This window comes from Polistes dominula, unplaced genomic scaffold (genome assembly GCF_049000335.1).
Source record: "Polistes dominula isolate Pdom_NZ unplaced genomic scaffold, Pdom_raw_medaka contig_31, whole genome shotgun sequence".
Lineage (NCBI taxonomy): Eukaryota > Metazoa > Arthropoda > Insecta > Hymenoptera > Vespidae > Polistes > Polistes dominula.
The window spans coordinates 1,156,034-1,179,051 of NW_028300925.1; the positions used below are offsets into that span (position 1 = coordinate 1,156,034).

General features: G+C 30.2%; 1 protein-coding gene across 1 annotated transcript in view; it reads right to left on the bottom strand.

The window, feature by feature from the left end:
• Positions 1 to 9,340: 9,340 nt before the first annotated feature.
• LOC107064712 (uncharacterized) overlaps positions 9,341 to 23,018 on the bottom strand; it is a 35,992-nt gene continuing 22,314 nt past the window's right edge. Inside the window, exons 2-3 of the mRNA XM_015317715.2 lie at positions 14,567 to 14,736; positions 9,341 to 13,282 (exon numbers count right to left, since the gene is read on the bottom strand). Coding sequence (XP_015173201.2) covers positions 12,956 to 13,282; positions 14,567 to 14,736 — 497 coding nt within the window. The 3' untranslated portion in view covers positions 9,341 to 12,955. The remainder of the gene's footprint in view (positions 13,283 to 14,566; positions 14,737 to 23,018) is intronic.

Genomic DNA, 23,018 nt, shown 5'->3' on the forward strand with positions numbered 1-23,018 from the left:
ACTAGCAACCAACGGGTCCCGTGAGTTTATGATTTTCTGTGCCAGGCCACCGGCCGTATCGAGCATATCCCACTATTTTACGATATCTAACCAGCTTCGAATTTACGTGGACGTTTATAACCGGGCCACGTGAATGGGAGGACGAACGAAACGAACGAAACGAACGAACGAACGAACGAACGAAACGAACCTTTCGTTTATCCACTAGTTAGAAAGAGAAAGACAAAAATCAAGAGAAAAAAAAACCGTAGAAAAAAATAGAATGAAAAGAATAAGAAAGAGAAAGAGAGAGAGAGAGAGAGAGAGAGAGAGAGAGAGAGTGAGTCGTGCGAGTCGAAAACACGGCTTTTACAGGACATAAATAAAGCGTAAGTGCGTGTGCCTTGTCCACTGCACGAGCAGCCGCAGGTGTGCACGTATGACGTGGCTTTGATGTGTTACGTGTTAATACACCGGAATACGTCGTTCCCCAGCATCCACCACAACGGTCACAACCATACTCGACCAACTCCTCCCCCTCCCAACATCTCTTTTCTCAACCCCTTTTATTTCCCCTCACCCTCTCATAAAAAAGATTCTCTTCTTTTTAAAATGTGTTCTCCCGTTCGAATTCAAACCTTCTTCTTCTTCTTCTTCTTCTTCTTCTTCTTCTTCTTCCGTGGACCACCTCCTTCTTCTCCTACTCTTCAAGAAAATCGAATTATTCTCTCTTTCTTTCTATCTTTTTACTCTTACTACTTCGAAGAACTTAGCCGTTTTATGAAGTCATTACTATACACCATGGATGTTGCTGAAGTATCAAGAAGAAGATAGGGACCTCGATAATAACTTTTTTTTTTTTATTTTGTATTCCTTTATACCAAGCCTATATTTGCTATGTTTCTGGGGCAGGAGGAGGAAGGGAATATTCAAGGAAAAAGTGGGTAAATGGGGGAGTCGAACAGGAGATTGGTAATTCTGAATTTTTTATTGTTTTTATTTCTTTTTTTTATTTTTTTGGTTTTATTTGGTACTCTTTGTGAATACTTAAGGGATCATTTAGTTGAGTTATTTTCGTGTATTTGTAAAGTTTTAAATCGTAAGATTTATTTTTTATTCGTGCAACCATAGTTGTCACATTTTTATTTTCATTAATTTCAACTTATGCGATCCCGTAAAAAAAAAAGTATAATATTATTTATAATATTTTATTTCACGTTACGTTTATCACGCGATAATCATTTGACTCGAATTCGAGACGAGAATTTGGATTAAGAAGAAGAAGAAGAAGAAGATGAAGAAGAAGTGAAGGAGAATAAAAAAAAAAAATAAAAATAAAAAAAAAACGAAAGAAAGAGAGAGATAGAAAAAATGAGAAAGAAATACAGAGAGTTGCATGCACGTGAGTTATATGTGAGTGTTGTGTATAGGTAAAACTAGAAGAAGGTAGTAGAAATTGTCAGTGAGAGAATGGCGAATGAAAGTGGATGAGGAGGATGAGGAAAAAGAAGGAGGGATAAGGGTGAGTCAGAGTGAGATAGTAGTAGTGGGAAATGCAGTGACAAATGAGAACGACTACAAATTACACTTTCCTGCTCTCATTCTCATTCTCTCGTCGTTCCTCTCTTTCTACACTTTTCTCATCAATTTATCTCCCTTCGACCATCTTCTATCTTTTTATCTTTTTATTGGAAATAATCTTCGTACAAATTTGGACTAGCAGTCTTCAACAATTTTTTTTTTTAATTTCTCCCCATAAATATAACACGATTTTTTTTATAGTATATAAAAATAGATTATTCTTTTTTTAAGTTTTCAGGTAAACCTTTGTAGTTTTGATATTCAAAATACGTAATTCATATTATTTTAATGGAATTATTTAAAAAATTGTGAAACAACCAAATGGAACTTTTGGGACAGACTGTACTTTCTAATCCGTTGATCGTGTAGGTGCACGAACGATCTCGATTTTTGTATTATTTCCTTTTTCATCATGCTCCTTGCATAACACTGTATAAATTATCTCGAGAAATCAGGACAATAAAATATATCATAAATCTCGGGATAGGGATACTAATATATATTATATTTTATTTATAATAAAAATATATTACATGTATATATATATATATATATATATATATATATATATATTTTTGGAATGCAATTGTGTGTCTCAGAGAGAATTATATAATAATAATAATAATTTTATATAAACTCTTATATACATGGAATGTCATATAAGAAAAATTTCATTTAATGTAAAAAAAAACAAATTTGTAAATTTATTCTAAATTTGTCGTTTAATTTAAACGAGAAAAAAAATTAGGACAAATAAATAGAGAAGAATGAAGGATACAAAAAAAAAAAATTTTTTTAAATTTGTGCAAATTTTCGTACTGTGGGTCGATCGTTTGGTTTGTGGTCTGCTTGACTCGTATTTACTTGGAAAGATTCTCTTGGACTAAAGACGACGACAACCTGGACGACGAGGATGAGGATAAGGTGGTGGTGGAGGTGGAGGTGGAGGAGAAGCAAGAATGTTATATATAGTGGCAGGGGCCAAAGAGTAGAAAGTGTATTCTCGTACGGGCAAGCAAGTCCTACCTCGCTGCCGTTGTAATAACCCCCGTAGATCATACGTACGAGCACTTACATACGGTGGCTCGATAAAGTATCGCCCATTTCTTCGATACTTCGCGAATGAACATTTTTCTTTCTATAAAACAATATTTATCGATCTTTTGTTAAGTCGACTTTAATTTTTTTACCCTGATTAATTTATTATAACAATGTTTTTATTTTTTATTTTTTTATTTTTTTGGATCAAATTTAATTTCCACGTTCAAAAGGTATTTCAAACATTTCTTTTTTTCTTATATGAATTACATTTTATTCATTCAATAATTTTCTAATTAATTTTATAATTTGATTAATTTTGTAATAATTACATTTATTAATTTATTATATATTTATAAATATAATCAATAAAAATATATAAATTCTAATTAAATATAATATAATATATATATATATATATATATATATATTATAATTTTATTAATTTAATAATTTTATAATTAATTTTATAATCTTATTAATTTTTTATTACTAAAAAATATCGATTCTACTTCATTTTACCTTTTACTATACTTTAAATGATTCAACCAAGAAAATATTATACCTGTAGAATTACTAAAAAGAAAGAAATATTTAGTACAACCTAATATTTGAAATATGTATAATATTTAATAACATAATATAATAATAAATACAAATTATGAATCAAAATCTTGACAAATTTGAACTATAATATATAATATTTTAATCATCCCTATTTAGATACGTTAATCTAATTGATTGTTCATTTTTGTATGTCCACGTGAATAGAAATAGACAAAGAAAAAAAAAAAGAGAAAAAAAAGATGGTTGTCTCGTTCGTGGATTTGAGAAGAAGAGTTTTAACATTTACGATTTATCAATGGCTTTATGGTGGATTTACAAGGTGGACAGAGCCGGTAATGGACACCAATCGGGTGAGCCTTTTAATCCTCTTACACATCGTTTTACGTCGTTCACTACGGAAGGAGTGAACCGTTCACACTGTTCCCTCCCCCTTTACGTGTTTAAAACCTTTTTTTTATTTTTATTTTCTTTCCTTCCTTCCTTCCTTGCTTCCTTCCTTCGTTTCTTACACACTTCCTTCTCCTATGGCTGATTTTCTTCATGGGGAGAAGAAATTTTCACCTTCAGCACGCGCGCACGCTCTCTCACGTCATTGTAAATCTTCAAAGATTCTCATATATCTTTGAACATCAACGATAAATTCTTAACGCCTTCTATATCCCATTCGTTCGTGATATATGTTCGAGATATATCGATGTATACGTGTGTACACGTATGTATGTGTGTTTGTACTCACCGATTTTCGATCACAACCTTTTTCATATTTTTGATTTTATTTTTTTTTTCCTTCCCAATGTGTTGTAAGTTTGTTTTTTTTTTTTTTTATTATTATTCTTTTTATTTATATCTCATATTCCTACCGATTTTCGATCGATCATTTTATTTATTTTTTCTTTTTTTTTTTTGTATGGTGTTAGTTGTTCTCTTGGTTTCCTTTTTTTCTTTTCTTTTTTTTTTTTTTATCTTTTTAAAGTAATTTTTGTGCAATACATTTGGTTGCAGCACGTGATTGATTTTATTGCAGTTTGATATTCTTGCGATATAATGGAAATATATATATACACGTAGAATGATTTATATACAAATTTATACACATTTATTTGAAAACAGATTTGACATTTTTACTATTATTCTTATAATATTTTAAAATTATTTTACTTATGAAATAAATTTTTTTTTTTTTTTAACTCACATTTGTTCCTTTTTATTTTTATTTATAATTTAAAAAAAACAAAAACAATTCTTTTCCAACAATTGTACAGAAACAAAACACGATGTGCAATAGTAAAGAAAAAGTTGAAATTAAAATTAATATAAATATCGATCACGCGTGATATATTATAATAATAAATATAATATAATTAAATAATTACAATACGATATATATATAAAAGAAAAATTCAACGTTACTTGTGTTACGAATTAGTTGTTGTAAGTAGATCGTCACGTGCCTTTTAAAATACCATACACAAGACGCGCTCAGTATTTCACGCGTGCGTGTTTTCACATATGGTTTTTGTTCGAATGTAACATGTACATAAGGATATGCGTGTGTACACGTGCTAAAAGTGTTTCAATTAAAATAAGCGGAATGCACGAGCTACTACTACCATCACACTTTATACAACTCTCTTTCTCTTTCTTTCACGTGGCTGGATATAATGGCCGTCTAATTAGCTACGGGCTGTTAATCGCAAAGCAAAAACTTTTTTTTGCAATTACTACTTCTCACACCTTCCAGCATCGCGAAACGCTCGTTTATGGGCTCCTTATTCCTTTCCCTTGCAATACTTATTCCCCTTGTATCATTTAACTTTTTCTTCCTTCCTTTCCTTCCTTCCTTCCTTTTCTTTATTTTTATCGTACGAATGAGAGAACATAAAAAATGACATAGAATTAAAAGCTGAAATTTACTCTCGTTAAGGTATACCTGTCTATACACACACACACACACATATATATATATACACAATCAACTGGTAATCACTTTATTTTTATATATATATATGAAAATAAATGTTTTCTTATTAATACTAATAATTCAATCCTACGATTATTAATATTATAATAATGAAATAACTATATATGTATATATTATTAGAATATTGTTAAATAGATATTTTTCCTATAAGAAAAGATTGATGATAAAAATGTTTAAAAAGAAAAGATTATTATTTCTAACGCCCTTGAAAAATAATCTTTCTTCTTCCATCAACTCTTTCTCTTCTCATTTTATTCTCCATCCTACTTTTCTATCTTACTCTCGCGCACATATTTATTTGGCATTGACGAGGGTCACACCACCGTCGCATCGTTCACCGAAATCCTATAGAAATCCTTCTCTGATTGCGCGAGTTCTCTCTCATACCAGAGAGATAATAGATTCACTTTAATCTTCTCTTATCTATTCTCATTGATAACAAATACACGTGTATCATACGTATAGGGGGAAAAAAAAAATCATCTTTCAAAATCTAATCTCGTATCTACATCAAAATAAGAACAAATGTATCCTTTTCTTTTTGTTTTATCTTGAAAGAGAGCAACGCATTTACAAGTAAGATAAATTTCATCTTCTCAGGTGTCGACTAACGTAAAAGGGGTTGAAGGGGTAGGTGAGGAGAGGGAAAGAGGGACTTCAGTATGTTATTTCGTTAGATCGAAACGAAATAGCTAGTCTAGAAATCATCGATCACTTCGAGACAACGAAGAGACACCTTAACTTAACTTCGACCCATCTTCTTTCATCTTTTTTTTTTTTTTGTTCTTCATCGCGATCTTTCTCTTTCACGATGGTATGGCACGATGGTCTAGGGTATCAATCCCCATCCCAATCCCCATTCCTACACATATAGAAATTCCAAACTCTTTCGTGTGTTGTTTCGGCTAATAAAATCATCTTAGAATCCATTCGTGAACGAGATTATCTGACGAATTCATTTTCTTATCGAGCAATAAAGACTACATTATTTTTGTAGTGTAAACTTCTTTAGAATGGGTGTGATTTCAAACAATGTAACGGAGCGGTAGGCGGCAATGTAACAGAGCAGTGGTCGTCTATGAAATATAATATCTATATAATAATAATATTATAACAAATACATTACACCTACAATTATCCTACACCTGATATTCTGCATTCGTCTCATTCTCTGGAAACTTAGTTTTTTTTTGAAGGTTTCACTCTTAACACGTGTGATCTGCACACATGTTGTTTATTTTTTTTCTTTTATTGGTTTCTGCTTTCTTCGGGGGGTATAGTTGTCTCTTTTTGTTTTGTTTAGGTGCTTAGACGTATCCCTGGCGCCATGCAACTCTCCAACGTTTCCAATACGTTGCTATATTATAAATGTAAGTGTCTATATGTGTGGGTCCTATATATACATGTATATGATCGTATGGGGGTTTTTTCTTTTTTAATGTATATACATAGAGGAATTCTTCTTTCTTCGTTTCTCATTCTTGAACTCTTTCTACCTTTCTCTATTTTATTTCAACTCGCATCACCCATACACGAACATTCTGGTTTTTTTTTTTTTTTTTTTTTTTTTGAAGGAATGAAAGTGTAAGAGTGGGATGGGGAAAAGATACTAAGATACCAGTTTAATAAGTGTCCCTTCATGATGTTTATATATCCACTATAGAAAACAATTTAGTTTAATCTTCTCTAAGAATCTTGAATTCTATTCGTATTATGTATTTTAAATACTTATGTTTCTCTATGTATATATATATATATATATATATATATATATATATATATATTCAAATATTTCTATACGTGTGTGTATGTGTATGCACGTGTTGAGAGAAGTAATTTTTAATTATTTTGTTAACGATTGAAATTCTTGTTAAGAAAAATAAACAACGTTGGTTTTCCCTAATCCTGAAACTTTCACGAATTCTAAATAATTTTACTAGCATTTGTTTAAATTTTGAAAAAAAGATGATAAGTAAGATTGATAATGAGATTAAATAGATAACTATTTGTTATAGATTTCATACTGGAAATAATGAATTAGATCAGAATGAAACCACAGTTTTTTAAATCATTTCTATCGATATTTTCGTTACTCACTACGACACACAATCTATAAATCATTTGTACTTTTTATTATTTTGCTTTAATAATATCAAAAGACAAAAGGTGAGAGACATATAGATAATCAAAAATTAATAAAGAAAAAAATATATATAATTAAAATAATTTTATATATATATACACATAGAAATGTGTATTTCACATATTTATTCAAACATAATTTACATTTTTATAGATAACTTTCATAATTATATTTATTTAGAACGTAATTTCGTGTCAATCCTTAAAACTATACTTTAAATACCAAAAAAAAAAAAAAAGAAGAAAAAAACCAAAACAAAACAAAGTGACGAATCGTAGGTAAAATAAAAAAAAAATAAAAATTCATCACTACTTTTATCCTAGCACAATTTTTTAAACAAAAATTTGCTTTGTTTGTTGTTTAGAGAAGCGCGGTATTATTCGTGGTTTTTATTTATCGATAGCGGCGTAATCTCGGGGCCAAAATCAAGCAAACGGCTAACGTTTAGCAGTCGGCCGATATTTTCGCTGGCTTGTATGCTTGTATACTTGTATACTTGCTATTCCCCGCGTGGAAATATTCTTCGCCAAGTGGGCGAACGCGCCTCGTCGCATTTTATTATCCCGATCGTTCATAAATTCCGTCCCGGTAGAATAAAATATCCGCCGCCACCACCACCACCACCACCACCACTAACAACAACAACCACCAACAACAACAACCACCACCACCACTATCAACCACCTTCGCGAAAACCAGAATGCCTTTCTCTCCTCTTCCTCTTCCTCCTCCTTCTCCTCTCTTCCTTTTCTTCTTCCTATTCGATTCTTGATTTTTGGTGGGCCCGAAATCATCGTATAGAGACATACGAATCTCAAAAAAGATAATAAGGGTTGTTAAAAGGGTGGAGGGGGAATAGGGAAAGATCGTGAAGGAGCAGATTAGAAGGGGAGGATGCATCATCATTCGCGAAATTAATTCATCTCGTTTATACTTGTTTTTTTTTGGGGGTTTTTTTTCGTAAAATTCAATTTTGTAGAAATATTTTGTTCCATGAAAAACTCGTGTTGATGATAAATTTTTCATAGGGAAAAAAAATAACAAAATGTGAACTATGCCCATCTTATTTCTATCGCGAAGTGTCTTTTCTTTCATTCTTGTTTTATTCGTTTAAAAACGATAGATAGATAAAAAGTTTAAACACGTCTATTAATTTTGTTATTTTCCTAATTCATTAATTAGACAGTTACCATATTAATTTGTCAGATAATTTGAAGATTATTAATAGCAACGTCTGTAACAAATGATCCCACGTGGCCCCATAAAAAACAAAACAATTTTCAAGGATTTATCACGGACACTGAACGCGTTAATTATTCGAATCTTATTATTATTTAATTGATTTACTTAATTAATAGCAAAAGCTTGACCACATATTTATTTAATTCACCCTTACTCGATCCCCTTTCTCCTCTAATAATTTAAAATATAAAATAACTTTTTAAAAAAATTGCAACAGACTTTCCGTGCAATTCGATACACGTGAAAAATAACAAATTGCATATAAGAAAAATAGGGAGATATGGATGTTAGATAAAATAAAGGTATGATATTAAATGCTTGTAACATTTTAATCTATACAATTACATATCATCAATATATTTTTCAGGAAATATATCTGATGTAATGTAATCTTAATATATATATATATATAATACATTGATGATATTTGTGTCATTATTATTTATTTTTATATCGTTTACTTTTGTTTATTTTTCTTTCTTTCATTATAAGCATATGTATAACGAAAGTACAAATAATAATAATAATAATTTTATTATTATTTATAATTGTAATTATAATTATAATTATAATTATATTAATAACGACGGTGTGTTAATGATAATAATATTAATAATAATAATAATAATAATAATAATAATAATATAATAGTAATGATAATAATAATAATAATAATAATACCGTAGAAACGTCTATAAAATAGTAGTAATAATAATAATTATTATTATTTTAATAATAATAATAATAATATTAATTAATAATTAAAAAAATTAATATTTTATAATTAATAATTATTATTACATCGTTTCTAATGTTTCATATATTTAATTAGATTAGGATATACCTCATTTCTAATGGTTTTTTGCCGTATTCGTTCGTATTTACATAATATCACACGTAATATAAATCCGTAGTATAATGTAATCGTATTGATTGAACACATATACGCGACTCATTCGCATATATTATTATTATTTTTTTGTTCATTTACTCCATCTTCTTTTTTTTCATTTACCTTTATACTATTTTAATTGTAAACGCTTAATTAGTTTTTCTCTTTTCTCTATCTATTACGTAATCTTAGACAATTTTAACTAATTATTTACAATACTTCCATTTTATACTACATATTTATACATGTATATTTATATTTTTTTTTATATATATATATATAGACATATTTACGCGTGTATGTGTTAACGTGCGCGTGCGTGCGTTGATAAAACGTTATCCTGGACAATTTCATTAATGAATAATTTTTATTTAAAAAAAAAATGACACACATGTCGTCGTTCAATGAAATCATTTAAGAGATCAATATATTGTTTTTTTTTTTTTTTTTTATTAATAATAATTTTTTCCATGAATTTGTCATTTTATCAAAGCATCGCACGCAATATACGCAAAAATGTATTGTTTGTAATAATTAATGCATCTCGTTTGCATGAAAATATATAAACTTGGATTTAAACGCACTTTTCTCAGCCCATTTTATTTTCTCTTTTAAGAATGAAAATAAATTGGACGAGTTTAGAGAGATCAATTTAGATTATTTAAAACTTCTCGTCGAACGATCGATTATCCCCAATTTGTTTTATTTGTTTTACATAATTCCATAAAACCCATATTTATTTATATGAAATCTTTTGATTGAAGTAGGGGATAGACGGGGAAGAGGGTTACGTGCTTTAATTTTTACTTTATTTAGAGATGAGGTCATTTCATTGCTCGAAAAAATAATTTATTTTTGAATATTTGTTACTTTCGTTGAAGTTTTGCCGAAAATTAATGTTCTGCATGCATGTTTTTCATTTGCCAAATCATAACTTTGCCATTTTGTAACGATTTGCAATAGACAAAAATTTATCAACGTTGACGAAAGTGTTAAACAATAAAGATCCGTAAATGAATTTCGTGTTTTATTTATCGGATCTTTATTAAAAAAAATTATTCACAAAAATAGGCTATTTTTTCGAGCGTAAAATTACAAGTGGTATTTTTTACTCCATAAAACAACTTCTTTGTCTGTTTCTTTGTTCGTCAAATCTTTTCAATTATCTTTTTTTTTTTTTTCTTTTTTAGGCACGAAAGTGACTGAAATTGTACATCAGTTTTTTTTTGTTCCTTTGTTTTTACTTGTAAATCTATGCTAATTTTTTTTTTTTAATTTTTTCTTGTTTGTTTCTCGTTTTATCATTTTTTTTTTTTTTCCAAAAATTTACTTCATTTTGAGAGAATTTTGCTTCCTTCTTCTTCTTCTTTTTTTTCTTTTCTTATTTTTTTTTTTTTTTTTTTAGTATTTTTTCCTTTTTTTTTGGTAATATTTTTCTTGGTTTTTTTTTTTAATTTTTTGTTTTTTTTTTTTGTTTAGATAGACTTACAATTTAAACATCACCGCTGTGAATACTTTTGTCTCGTTTGTATAAGTGCATTTATTTATTTATTTATTTATATTTTATGCGTTTGTTTAGTTTTGTATTTTTTTTTGTTTTTGTTTTTGGTATTCATGCTCTCACTTTTATTTTTCCTTCATTCATTACAAAATTCATTATCACATACAGACTGTTTCATACGTTAATTCAATCTTTCATTCTTTTGAGGACATACAAATTTTGCGTTCATGCGTGTGTTTTTTATACTCACGTGTATTTTTGTTTCTTATTCGCGTACGTGCAAACGTTCGAACGTTTGTTTGTTTGTTTCTTTGTTTTTTTTTTCTTAATCAAATAAAAAAAGAAAATATTTTCTTTCTCATAACAAAAAGTTTGAAGAGTTCTTTTTTCAAAATTATAAATAAAAAAAAGAAAAAAAAATAAAATAAAATAATAAATATATAAAAGTTTAACACGCTTTAAATAATCTCAACGTTATTGCAATTTTGTCGTCATCATATAATTTAAATAAAAATAAATTTTCAAAATAAATTCGTCGTCGTTGTAATAAAATAAAATAAAAGGTAATAAAACAAAAAATAGAAAACAGAATGGTGTGGGGAGTACCCCCGGATGGGTACATAGAGGTAACTTTATTGAAAATAATTTAAATTTCGAAACTTAGAATGTGGCAATGTATATCCTTTTTTTTTTATATTTTTTTTTGTTTTTTTTTTTTTTTTAGTACGAATATTACCAATCTTAAATTAGGACAAAAAAAAGACAAAAAAATAAATAAATTAAATTAAATTAAATTAAAGTAAAGTAAATTAAATTAAATTAAATTAAATTAAAAGAGTAGTAAAAATAATAATATTTTTTTGGGGTTTTTTTTGTTTTTGTTTTTTTTTTGTGTGGAATACGAGTATTACCAATTCTAAGTTTAGAAAGAAGGACAAAAAATAAATAAAAATAAAATAAAGTAAAATAATAGAGTAGAATAATACAAATGAAAAGATAATTTAGCAAAAGATTGAAAGATTAAGAATGTATGTTTGTTTTTGTATCTTTTCTCAGATTGTTCCATCTTTCCACACGTTGTTTTATCTACATACGATTGATAGAAGATTGACAAGATATCGTTGTTGAAATCTAATATATATATATTTTGTTACATTTAATACGTATCTAAGATCAAAAATATGGCGAAAATATTTGTCATCGTAGAATGTAAAGCAAAAATATATAAAAAGAGTTAACATACAACGATCAGTATCTCAACCAATAACATCAAACTATAATAAGATCATGATCGAAGAAGCGTGTTGAGTGGAAAGATACGAAAAATCCAATGAGACAGACTGACATTCATTTTTCTTATTGAATGATTTGAACGTTTTCGACGTTGCATTAGAAATATCGCTGTATCGGAGAAAGATCAGCAAGATTTCGTGATAGCGAGTAGTAGTAGTAGTAGTAGTAGTAATAATAATAGAATAGCAGTAACAGTGATAGTAATAGTAGTAATAGTGGTTTTAAGAGTTAACAGACTGGAATAAAAAATATCCTAATACTAAGTACATTTAGAAAAATTATTTATCCATTTTTGACGTAACATTTTTAAAATGTCCTCGCAATTGATCAAAATACGGAACATCTACAATGATCAATCAAAAAAAAAAAAAACAAATTGCAACAGAACAATATTAAAAGCAGATATGAAAGTGAGGTGTTGGTGTAAAAATAAAAGCACTCAAGTATAAGCACAAAAATAGAAATGATAGTTTTACTATTCGAATATTAAGATTGTAAATTGTCAGATTTAAAAAAAAAAAAAAAAATGAAATATTGTTGTTGTTCCAATTGTTAAGTTTATTAATTTTCTCGTAAACGTTTGTTTGATGATCTATCAGAGGAATGAGAATGGTAAATAATTTTTCTAAGTGTTAGAATTAGAATTAAAATAAAAAATAAGAGAATAAAATAAGAAATAAAGATAAAAATGAAATGAAAATAAAAAATGAACATTGTTGTTGTTGTTGTTTGTTGTTTTTAGTAGGCGGTCGCTTGATGATGCATCAGAGGATTAAAGTGATGATGGCCTAGATGATGAGGAGGCGGAGGTCCTGGTAATGGACTATGTTGAGGAGCCACGGTTGGCGGTTGGCAAACGTACCACTCCGTCAACTCGGTTCCACGAGTTACAGGGTGACTCGTAGACGGGTTGTTAGACGTCGTCGTCGTCGGGACAACCGGTGTTGGTTGGGGTGATTCTGTATTACCGGTCACCGACAAACTACCCCCGCTGCTGCTACTTTCTTCACCCTCGCTTTCGTATTCTCCACCCGTCTTACCTTCCCCCATCGTCATACCGTGCACCTGTAACACATATAACGTGAATCGTATTTTATTTCTTTTTTTTTTTTTTTGATATATGAATGAAGAGATTAGAGAGAGAGAGAGAGAGAGAGAGAGAGAGAGAAAGAGAGGGAGGAAGATTGGGTATAAATCGAAATAATTAATATATATTAATTATAATAGAATAAAAATTTTGTTGTCATATTTTATTCATTAACTTTGATCATCTTATTAAAAGAACAAGATTCACAATATTGAATTTATTATAAAGTAAATCGATTAAAAAGAATATTCTAAAAATAATATTACATTTTTATAGTTTTACAGTTTATGACAGAATTAAATGATAAAATAAGAAAGAAGGTGGAATGGAATTTGGTGTTGAGAAAACAACCTTCAAGGTTTCGATATCCAAGATAGAAAGAAAAAGAGAATATCTTTGGAAGGTCAAGAAGATTGAAGAAGAAGAAGAAGAAGAAGAAGAAGAAGAAGAAGAAGGAAACGAAAGGAAGGAGTATGATGATGAAAAAAAAAAAAAGATATATATGTGTGTGTCTGTGTATGTGTTGCGGGATACGGGATGATGTTTGAGGGATCAAGCCGAAAACGGGCGAGAACCGGGAGGATCCGTCATCCTCGTCCTTCTTTCATAATTCAGTGAGCAAATCTCGTCGACTGCCTTCCGCGAATCTCCTTGGTCAGATCAAGAAAAGTTAAGAGAACTTGAAAGTGTGTGAAATTTTGTTCCAACATACAAACATATATACACACATATGTGCTCGTACACGGTAAAATAGGTTTAAGCGTATCTTGGGAGTCGTCTTTCTATCCCTTCTTTTTTATCTTTTTTATCTATCAATCTATCTATCTATCTATCTATTTTTGTTGGTTTATTTATTATACTTCACATAGCCACGAATCTGTCGTGCATAAATCTCACGTCAACATTTCGTGTATCGTAACTTATGCTACCTGTATAAGGTTGTTCTAAAATTAATTTCTTTTCTTATTTCTTTTTTTTTAATCGACATAAAATGAAAGAAGATTTAGTAAAAAGACTAAAATTCGAAGTATTCAAAATTAAGAAAAACAAAATAAATAAATAAATAAAAATGATTTCTACATTGATACAGTTAATACATTGAACTTGTTCGAATAGATATTTTTGTTCTCCTCGAATTGAAATTATATGAGATCAATTTGAGTGTATATTTGTTCAGCATGTGTGCGGGTTAATAAGAAAAGGGAAATTACTTTACTATGTTATACCATTTTCCTATATTTTCTTAATATGAGCTGGTGTACCTTCATATGTTTACGCAACGAACTTGGATGAGTGTAGGATTTGTCGCATCCTGCAACTCGACAATTGTAAGGTTTATCCGAAGTATGAACGTGACTATGTTTCTTGCGATCACTGCTGTTAGCGAATCGCCTTTCGCATCCAGAAAATTCGCATTTGAATGGTTTCTCGCCTGTAAATAAACAAAATATATCAAATTAGTATCATCTTGAAACATTGCAATAAATATCATCAATTAAACTTTAAATTAAATTAATAACGACAGGAACAGTTATTTCAATTCAAACATTTTTACGTGTTAACGTAATTGAATTCAAATGACTGTTCCATAATCGATTAGAAAAAAATTACAATTATTAAATTGCATAACAACAAATATGATTTGATATTGTCGCATCAAAATGAAGATAATTTTATTCATATATATGAAACGTGTGTCATAAATTTTATTTAAATTGTTATATGAAAATTAACACGATATCATCATCGTAAATAATATTAAATATTATTCTTAGCTTCATTATTTCTCTAATTAAATTTAATCGCTTTAAACATAATTAATTATCATCAAGTTTTTAATTAAAAATTGAAAAATAAACGATCATCGAAAAGAAACAAAATGAAATAAAAAACAATTGTCAAGTTTGAATGAAAAAAAAAAAAAAAAATTCCATGAGAAAAGAAAGAAGAAAAAAAAGTGTTATTAAGTAAAGCCTACGTGTTAGGGAGGAGATGAGGTGGGGAGGGTGGCGTAATGGTTGACGGAAGGGGAGAGGTGTAATTAAAAGGAGATTAAGAAGTCTTTGGTTATAAAAAAGTTTGTACCGATTTCCGTGTATCTCGGGGTTGGTCGTAGGGTTCTTTTCGTTGGGTCAAACTTAAGAAGATAAAAAAAGATAAAAAAAAATATTGAAAGATAAGATCTTTCTCTCTCTCTCTCTCTCTTTCTCGTTTCACCCTCTTGTCTTCTCTCTCACACGAATGATTGCCATAGTCGTTGAAGTATACGTGAAGTACACGTGTATATGTAAATGTATGTATAAATGTACATAGTGGGTTCATGAACGCATAAAAGTGTACGTATGTGTGTGTGTGTTTGTGTGTGTAGTATGAGCGTGTGGCGTGACTCTTATTTATTTCCAGCGGAAGTTGACTGGAATATATTTTACCGTCGGTTCGCACCCTCATCCCTTTTTTCTTTTAACCAAAGAGGGAGCCATCCACCCTCCTTTTCCGGAAAAAGAGAGGAGAGGCTTTTCCTCTCCTGGCACTCTCTCTGGCTTGAGAAAAGACCAAGCCGGAAACGCGAACTTGGCGGATTTTTTATGGTGAAAATGGCGGCCAACTTCTTCCTCCTTCTTTTTTTTTTTTCACTCGTTTCAAACGTGTTCTTTTTTTCTCTTTTTTTTTTTGCGTTTCAAAGTGTGAACGCTCTATGGGTTGATAAGGTTGAGAAAGAATAAAAAAAAAAATATATATATATATATAAGGGATGAAAAGCGAGGGAAATTTCTTGATCCTTTTTTTTTCTTACCTTGGAAAATCTCGAACTTTTAAAAAACTCGACTTTTATTCGCCAAACGTGTAGTTTAATAAAGAAGTATTTTTTTTTTTTTTTTTTTAATTACGTGCACGTGTGATACAAAAATATATATTGATAAATAAGTTATTACATTCAGAAAAAAAAAATACCATAAAAAATATGGTAATCGTGGGAATGTAAAGTTCGTTCAAGCGTGATACCGACAATTACAAATCTATCTACAAAATCATTGGAATTTTGTTATAAAATTTTTTAGATCACAAATCTAGAAATGTAATAAACATTAACAATTTTTATCTTGATCAATTTTAATTATGTCCAATAATAAATTATCACATATGGAAGAACATTTTCTATTAGGGAATATTGTTATATCGCGTGTAAAGATTTATCGATTTTCATTTGATTTATTCGCCTTAAGGAAAGGAACACTATATAAATAATGTTTAATAGATAGCTATTTAACTTTTCTGTCATAATCAGCGTGCTGCAACGTGGACGTCGTTATTCATCTCACGTGTGAAAAGTACGATAAGATAAGAAAAGTTTCGATTGACGTATCTGCTACGACAAAGATTATATTCAAATCGTTTGGTCGAACGTGGTTGGTATAATACACACACATACATATACACGCGTATATGCGAGTGTGCATATTGCTCCTGCCAAGAACGTTGAACGTCATATACAGAAAGGTGCTTTAAATATTTATGAACTGAGGGAAAAGAAATAAAAAGAAAGAAAGGGAATAAGAGAAAGAGAAATAAAGAAAGAGAATGACAGAGAGAGAAAGAGAGAGAGAGAGAGCAAGATAGATAGCATTTTATGCACGGTGTCGACGCTTATCTCGAACGTCGAAATAGCAACGTTTCTGTTCCCTCGTTTTCAACGTTGTTACTTAAAGTCTCAATCGTTCGAATAGTTTTTCATTTTTTTTTTGTTTTTGTCTTTTTTTTTTATCCACCTCTTTTTCCACCCCCCCCCCACACGCATCAAACCCACGTATATATATATATATCACACTTATGAAAATTGTTAACATCACAGTCGTGCAAATTTCAATGTTAATTTTTCTTATCACACATTTTGTATTTTTTATTATTTCACCATGAATTCTTACATCTTTTGACGATCAATTACAAATTTAAAACCCAAGTTAACATATACGTAAACAATATTTTAAGGGATGATCGATAGATTGATTATGATTTCTTCATACCTATGGAAAAATGCCAACAACAATCATCATCCCCATCCATGGGGGATTATAATAAAAAAAAAAAAAAAATAAATGTGAACCGTATGAAAAAAGGATAGTCTTGAAATCCTTTTCATTCCTTTTTCTTTGCACTCTTTCCACATACGAAAACTGAACGATTAATAACTTTGAAAATCTGTCCCCAACAGGAACGTCAGAGGTAAGGGGGAGAGGGAGAAGGACGGTAGCTCTAGCATTGGCAAATAAATAGCAGATAAATAAAACGTGCGACTTCGTCTATCTTTTTCTCTCTCTCTCTCTCTCACACACACACACACATATATATACACTTTTACTCTCTCTTTCTTCCTAACATTCATATGGACCATTCTATGGATCTGTGCGTGTGCAGATGGCAACAATATGCCGTGAAATATTGCCTTTGGCATACTCGCGTGCACGCGTAACTACTATCCACATTTATATATCCATATACACATACATACATCCATATATATATATAGATATAGATATAGATAGAAAAACGTATATGAGAGTATTTTAACAGTAGTATGGTCTAAAGCGAGTTCTTCGAAACTCGAAATTCATGGTGGTGGTGCATGGTGAAACGAAGGTGCTTTGCTAGGAAACACACAGACAGATATACAGACAGACAGAAAGAGAGTGAGAGAGACATCGTAATGGTATGCGTATCCAAGGGGACCCTCGAGAAGAGTGGTGGAGGATCCCGAAGGGCAGTGTAGGCACCGTGTTATGACTTTCAGAATGGGGAGGCACAATGGCCCAGATCCGCGTCGGATAAAATAGTTATTATAATCGTTTTGGCTACGGCTGGGATCGAACAGAAAGAATGAGAGAGCAAAAGAAAGATAGAAATAGAGAAAGAGAGAGAAAGTGAGTGAGATACAAGTTCACCAAGAAATAAAATCCCGTTCGAAGGTGTATTTTAAGTTTATGTATAAGTTTTGTACGAGTTCTTCTTCTGTATGTGTGAGTATAAGCGTAATACTTACGAGTATATCATCAATGTGTGCGTTTTTCTTTCGCTCATCTTTACCAACTTTATCTATCGATGCTCATACTCCTCTTATACGTGTATATATATATATATATATTTTTATAAGTGTGTGTTAGGAAGAATTTTACTTATGTTTGAAATCCTTCGTCTAGTTTCCAAATAGAATAAGATAAGATACAAATAACTGGATTAGAAAAAAAAAGTGCGATCCTAATCGCAAGCGTGTATACGAATCATCTAAGTCAGCTGTTAGTGATAATGAAATAAGCAAATCCGAGGGGTAGATAATTTGTTTATTTATTATTCTTTGTAATTTCTTCAAGACGCATCGAGATCGTGCGTGACTTTGATCGACTAAGTTTGATATTTCGTGAAATTCTCTTTTTTAGGGGACCAAAATATGTAAAATTGGTATTACAAAAAACGTAATATGGAAAAAGTTAACTTTTCTTTTTTGGTTTTTTTTTTCATATTTATTTCCGATCGTTAAGGATTATTTCAAGATTTATGAAGATACCGTTTAACGCTGGAACACATGCCGAAAGAGATTTAGGATTTTTAAGGTTTTTTTTTTTTTTTTTTTTTTTTAAAGTTTTAAGAAGAAATCTAGAAGCTTGTTAAAAGAAGAATGAAAAATAAGAAAAAGTCAATGTTGACTTGAAAGAGAAGAACAAGGATGAGAAACAGACTAAAATTTTTTTTCTTTTTTCTTTTTTTTTTATATTTTTTTCTCCCTCTCTCTCTCTCTCTCTCTTTCTTTTTTTCTCTCCCTTAAAAAGGAAACTCATTGAAGTACAGTTTTCAGGAAAAACCTCGGAATGATATATGGGCGTAAACCATTGTCCTGTCTGGGGCGGCCTGAAAGTTGCAACCACTTTTATCCTATCCTAGACTCATTCTCGCTTTTTCACACACACATATATACACATATACTTCATCATATTTCCTTCTACTTTTCTTCTATGGGTTTCTTGGACTCGCGCGAAGGATAATGGATGATTTTTCAGCATTGTGTGTCTCGGATAGGATAGCAGTCTTGGGTCCACTACTGAACACATTGTTGCCAACTTTACTCAAAAAAATAAAGAAGACCGACCCTTAGCTATTCTGCTTATGCCTTACTAGGCCCTTCGACCTATTTCTTACCTCGTACTATTTCATTCTTTTTTATTTTCAACTATGATCTCTTCCTATCCATTCTACTAAAGTTCTCGAGTGGATAATTTCCTTGTTATACGTTCGACATTAACTTGAAAACGAAAATGATATATATATATACATATTTCATATTATTCTATATATATATATATCCCAATATTTTATCTTTCTCTTTATACTATTATTATTATTAATATTATTATTATTTGGTGGTATAAGAATAAATATACGCGAAACTATTGACTCCGTGGTGTATAACCGATCGGATATTTCGATAAGAATCGGAAAAATTTCCAAGATCGTTCCAGATCGATCCTTCTAAAGATTAGCTTGCGAGATATTGGATTTAGATAAGAAACTTCAGATGGTTCGCAGATCTTTCCCCTAAATTGATTACATCGATTCTTACTTTCTTTTCATACATTTCCTTTTATTTCTTTCTCTTAAATGGCGTTCAAATGCTCTATGATTTTTCTTTCTTTCCTTTTTTTTTTTTTTTTTTTAAATATCCAAATAAAAAAAAAACAGGTTTTTGATTTCAAGATTGTACTCGTAATAAAATCTAGATCAACTTTGTTATTTAATTTATTTATTACTGAGATCGTATCTGAATTTCTGGTAATAAGTCAAATTTATTCAAATAATTGAGAATTAATTAAACAAATTTATATATATATTTGACAATAAATGAAATGTTATTTTGTAAAAGTAAAATTTAACAACAAAATAAATGTTGTACTTATCTTCCGACAAAAACTTGTGAATTAATTAAGGATAGTAATTCATCATTGTGAATACAAGAAACACGAATACTCAAGTTAATGAATTTTTTTGAAATATAAAATAGTCCAAGTCAAATCTTGGATTTATTGAATAATCCTTTTTTTCCCCTTGATAATGTGTATATATATATACAATAACTGCAAAATAATAATATTTGCAGAGCACGTGCCAGAAATATCAACAAGAACCGTACTTCTCTCAAAGACTCGAATAAGTAGGGCTCACCAATTTTTGTCAAGAACGATTTATCTCTAACTCACACACAGTACACAGTACACAGTAAAACTTACACACAGGTAATAAAAGAATCTCAATATTTACCTTTAGTATCGTTTCCTAACCGGTACTAATCTTTCTCAAGAGTATTTATTTCCTTTTGGTATAAAATTGCTAACCGTACATTTTCGGTAGCCGAAGTGAAAATCTGAACTAAAGAGACGGTGTGAAAGAGAAAAAGAAAAACGAGAGAAAAATATAAAGAGGGGAGGGAAAAAATAAAAAAAAAAAAGAGAGAACCGCAAATCCGTGGGCAAGCCTAACTACCAGTTGATGCGCCGATCATTCCGCCATGTTGGCTATGAAAGGGAGAGCGCCATCGGCAGATGTTTCTTTTCTAAGGTAATTCGAGTGTTTGTCCGTTTCATCTCTCTCTCTCTCTCTCTCTCTCTCTTTCTTGTTCATCCATACAACATACAGACATAACATATATACATAATGCGTGTGTGTGTGTTTATGTGTGCAGTTCTTTTCTCATCTTGCTTGAACGTACGCCAATGCGATGGTCGTTTCGAAGCTAGAGGGAGGCCCAAACAACTCTCTCTTTCTCTTTCTATTGGTGGTAACCATGTTAGAGACCACCACCTCCAGATCGTGTCGAGATAAGACAAAAGGATGACCCATATAATACTAGGGAAGAGAAAGAGAGATAGGGTGTTTCTCTTTTTCGGTTATATACTCTTGGAAAGATAGATCGATCTTTACAATGATCATAGAAAATGGCGTTTATTGTCTTTCATCTTGGTCAAATTATATTTATGAGTTATTGTTTGATTTATCATTGTTCATTTTATTATAATGACATTAATATAGATTGTTATTTTGAAATATTTACTGTAAGCTAATTATATTTTGATTTATTAAATGGTACAATAAATTGTTGATCTATTAGAGGTTGTTTTAGTTAAAAATAATTATCGAATTACTAATGCTACATAATGAAAATGTTAATGTAATTTATATATATGTTATAGATATTTTTGTTTTGTTTTGCAATAAGATTATCACAAGCTAATGAAAAATAAATTAATAAATTCCTAATGATAGTTTCAAATGAAAAATATTATAACATAATTAAAAAATTCGAATAATTATAAAAATTAATCAAATAATTAATATTACAACGAAACAAATAATTGAAACAAAATTGTAAGGAACATAAAAATATCATAAAAACAAAGTTTACAATATTAATTCTAAAAGATCGAGTTTTGCCGTCGGACACAGACAGAGAACAGAACAAAACAGAAAGATAGACACAGCACACCGGTTGTCCAGTTTTTTTTTTTTCAGAAACCTAGGTAGGTGACGAGGTGCGTTCCAAAAAATCGCGGAGTAGAAATCTTGATTTCTTGAAAATTCGGTAGCCCGTTCTCTTGCACGTAGGTGCAGTTTAGAGTCGTATATCCCTGCTTGTTATCTGAGTCGGGATGCTACCGTTGTGAGAACTTCTCACGTATACTCAACACAACTCACCTCACAAATTCTCTTTCTCTCTTTCTCATTTTCCTTCTTTCTTTCTCTTTCTCTTTCGTACAGGTTATACACGACGTTTATACGTGTTTATGTAAAAGCCAAGAAAGACTAGCAGGACACACGTGTTGCTTGGCTCCTGCAACATCCTACCGACCTATCCTCTTTCTCTCTTTCCAACTAATTTTCTCTGTCTCTTTTTATCTTTCCTATTTCTTTTTTTTTCATTTTTTTTTTGCTCTCGCTCTTTATCTTACTTTCACCCACCACTCGTCGTCGTAGTCGTAGTCGTCATCGTCGTTGTGGTTTTTTTTTTTTTTTCTTTGGTGGCAAGAGATCAAACTCAAAGATTTTCTGAAATTCCCGACGTAAGAAAGATAGAAGGAGACCTTCTTTGCTCCTTCTAGAATTACCAGGCACGCATGACATACTTGATAGAAATTTTTTCACGATTCGATGTCTATCCAATTTATATATTTTTTTTCATTTAAATACATTTTTACGTATATAGATTATTCGAAATAATTATGATTCTTATATTCGTAAACTTCAATGAAACGTTACTTTTTATTATTTTGTTGATTCATCGATTACAATCAATCCTAAATAATATTTTAAATTATTCAAATATAATAATTAATGAAATCACAATTATTTTGTGATAAAATTTAATATTTTCTTTTTTATAATACGCGGCCCTGAATAGAAAGGGATATTCTTTTCCATGCAAACAAGAGCGCATGATATACATATATATATTTATTCGTGGAAGGTGAAATTTTTTATATTTTTCTTGTCCTTTTTTTTTCCTCCCTTCACCCGCACTTTTTCTTATTTCTTTTCGTTGTTCAGTGACCCCCGCTTGTATATAGTTGTCACAACCCCGAGCATATCTTAGCACCGACCTACAGTAATTGAATATCTCCGTTCTTTCGTATCTTCTTGGACGACGAGTAGAAAGAAAGAAAGAGCGAGAAGAAGAGA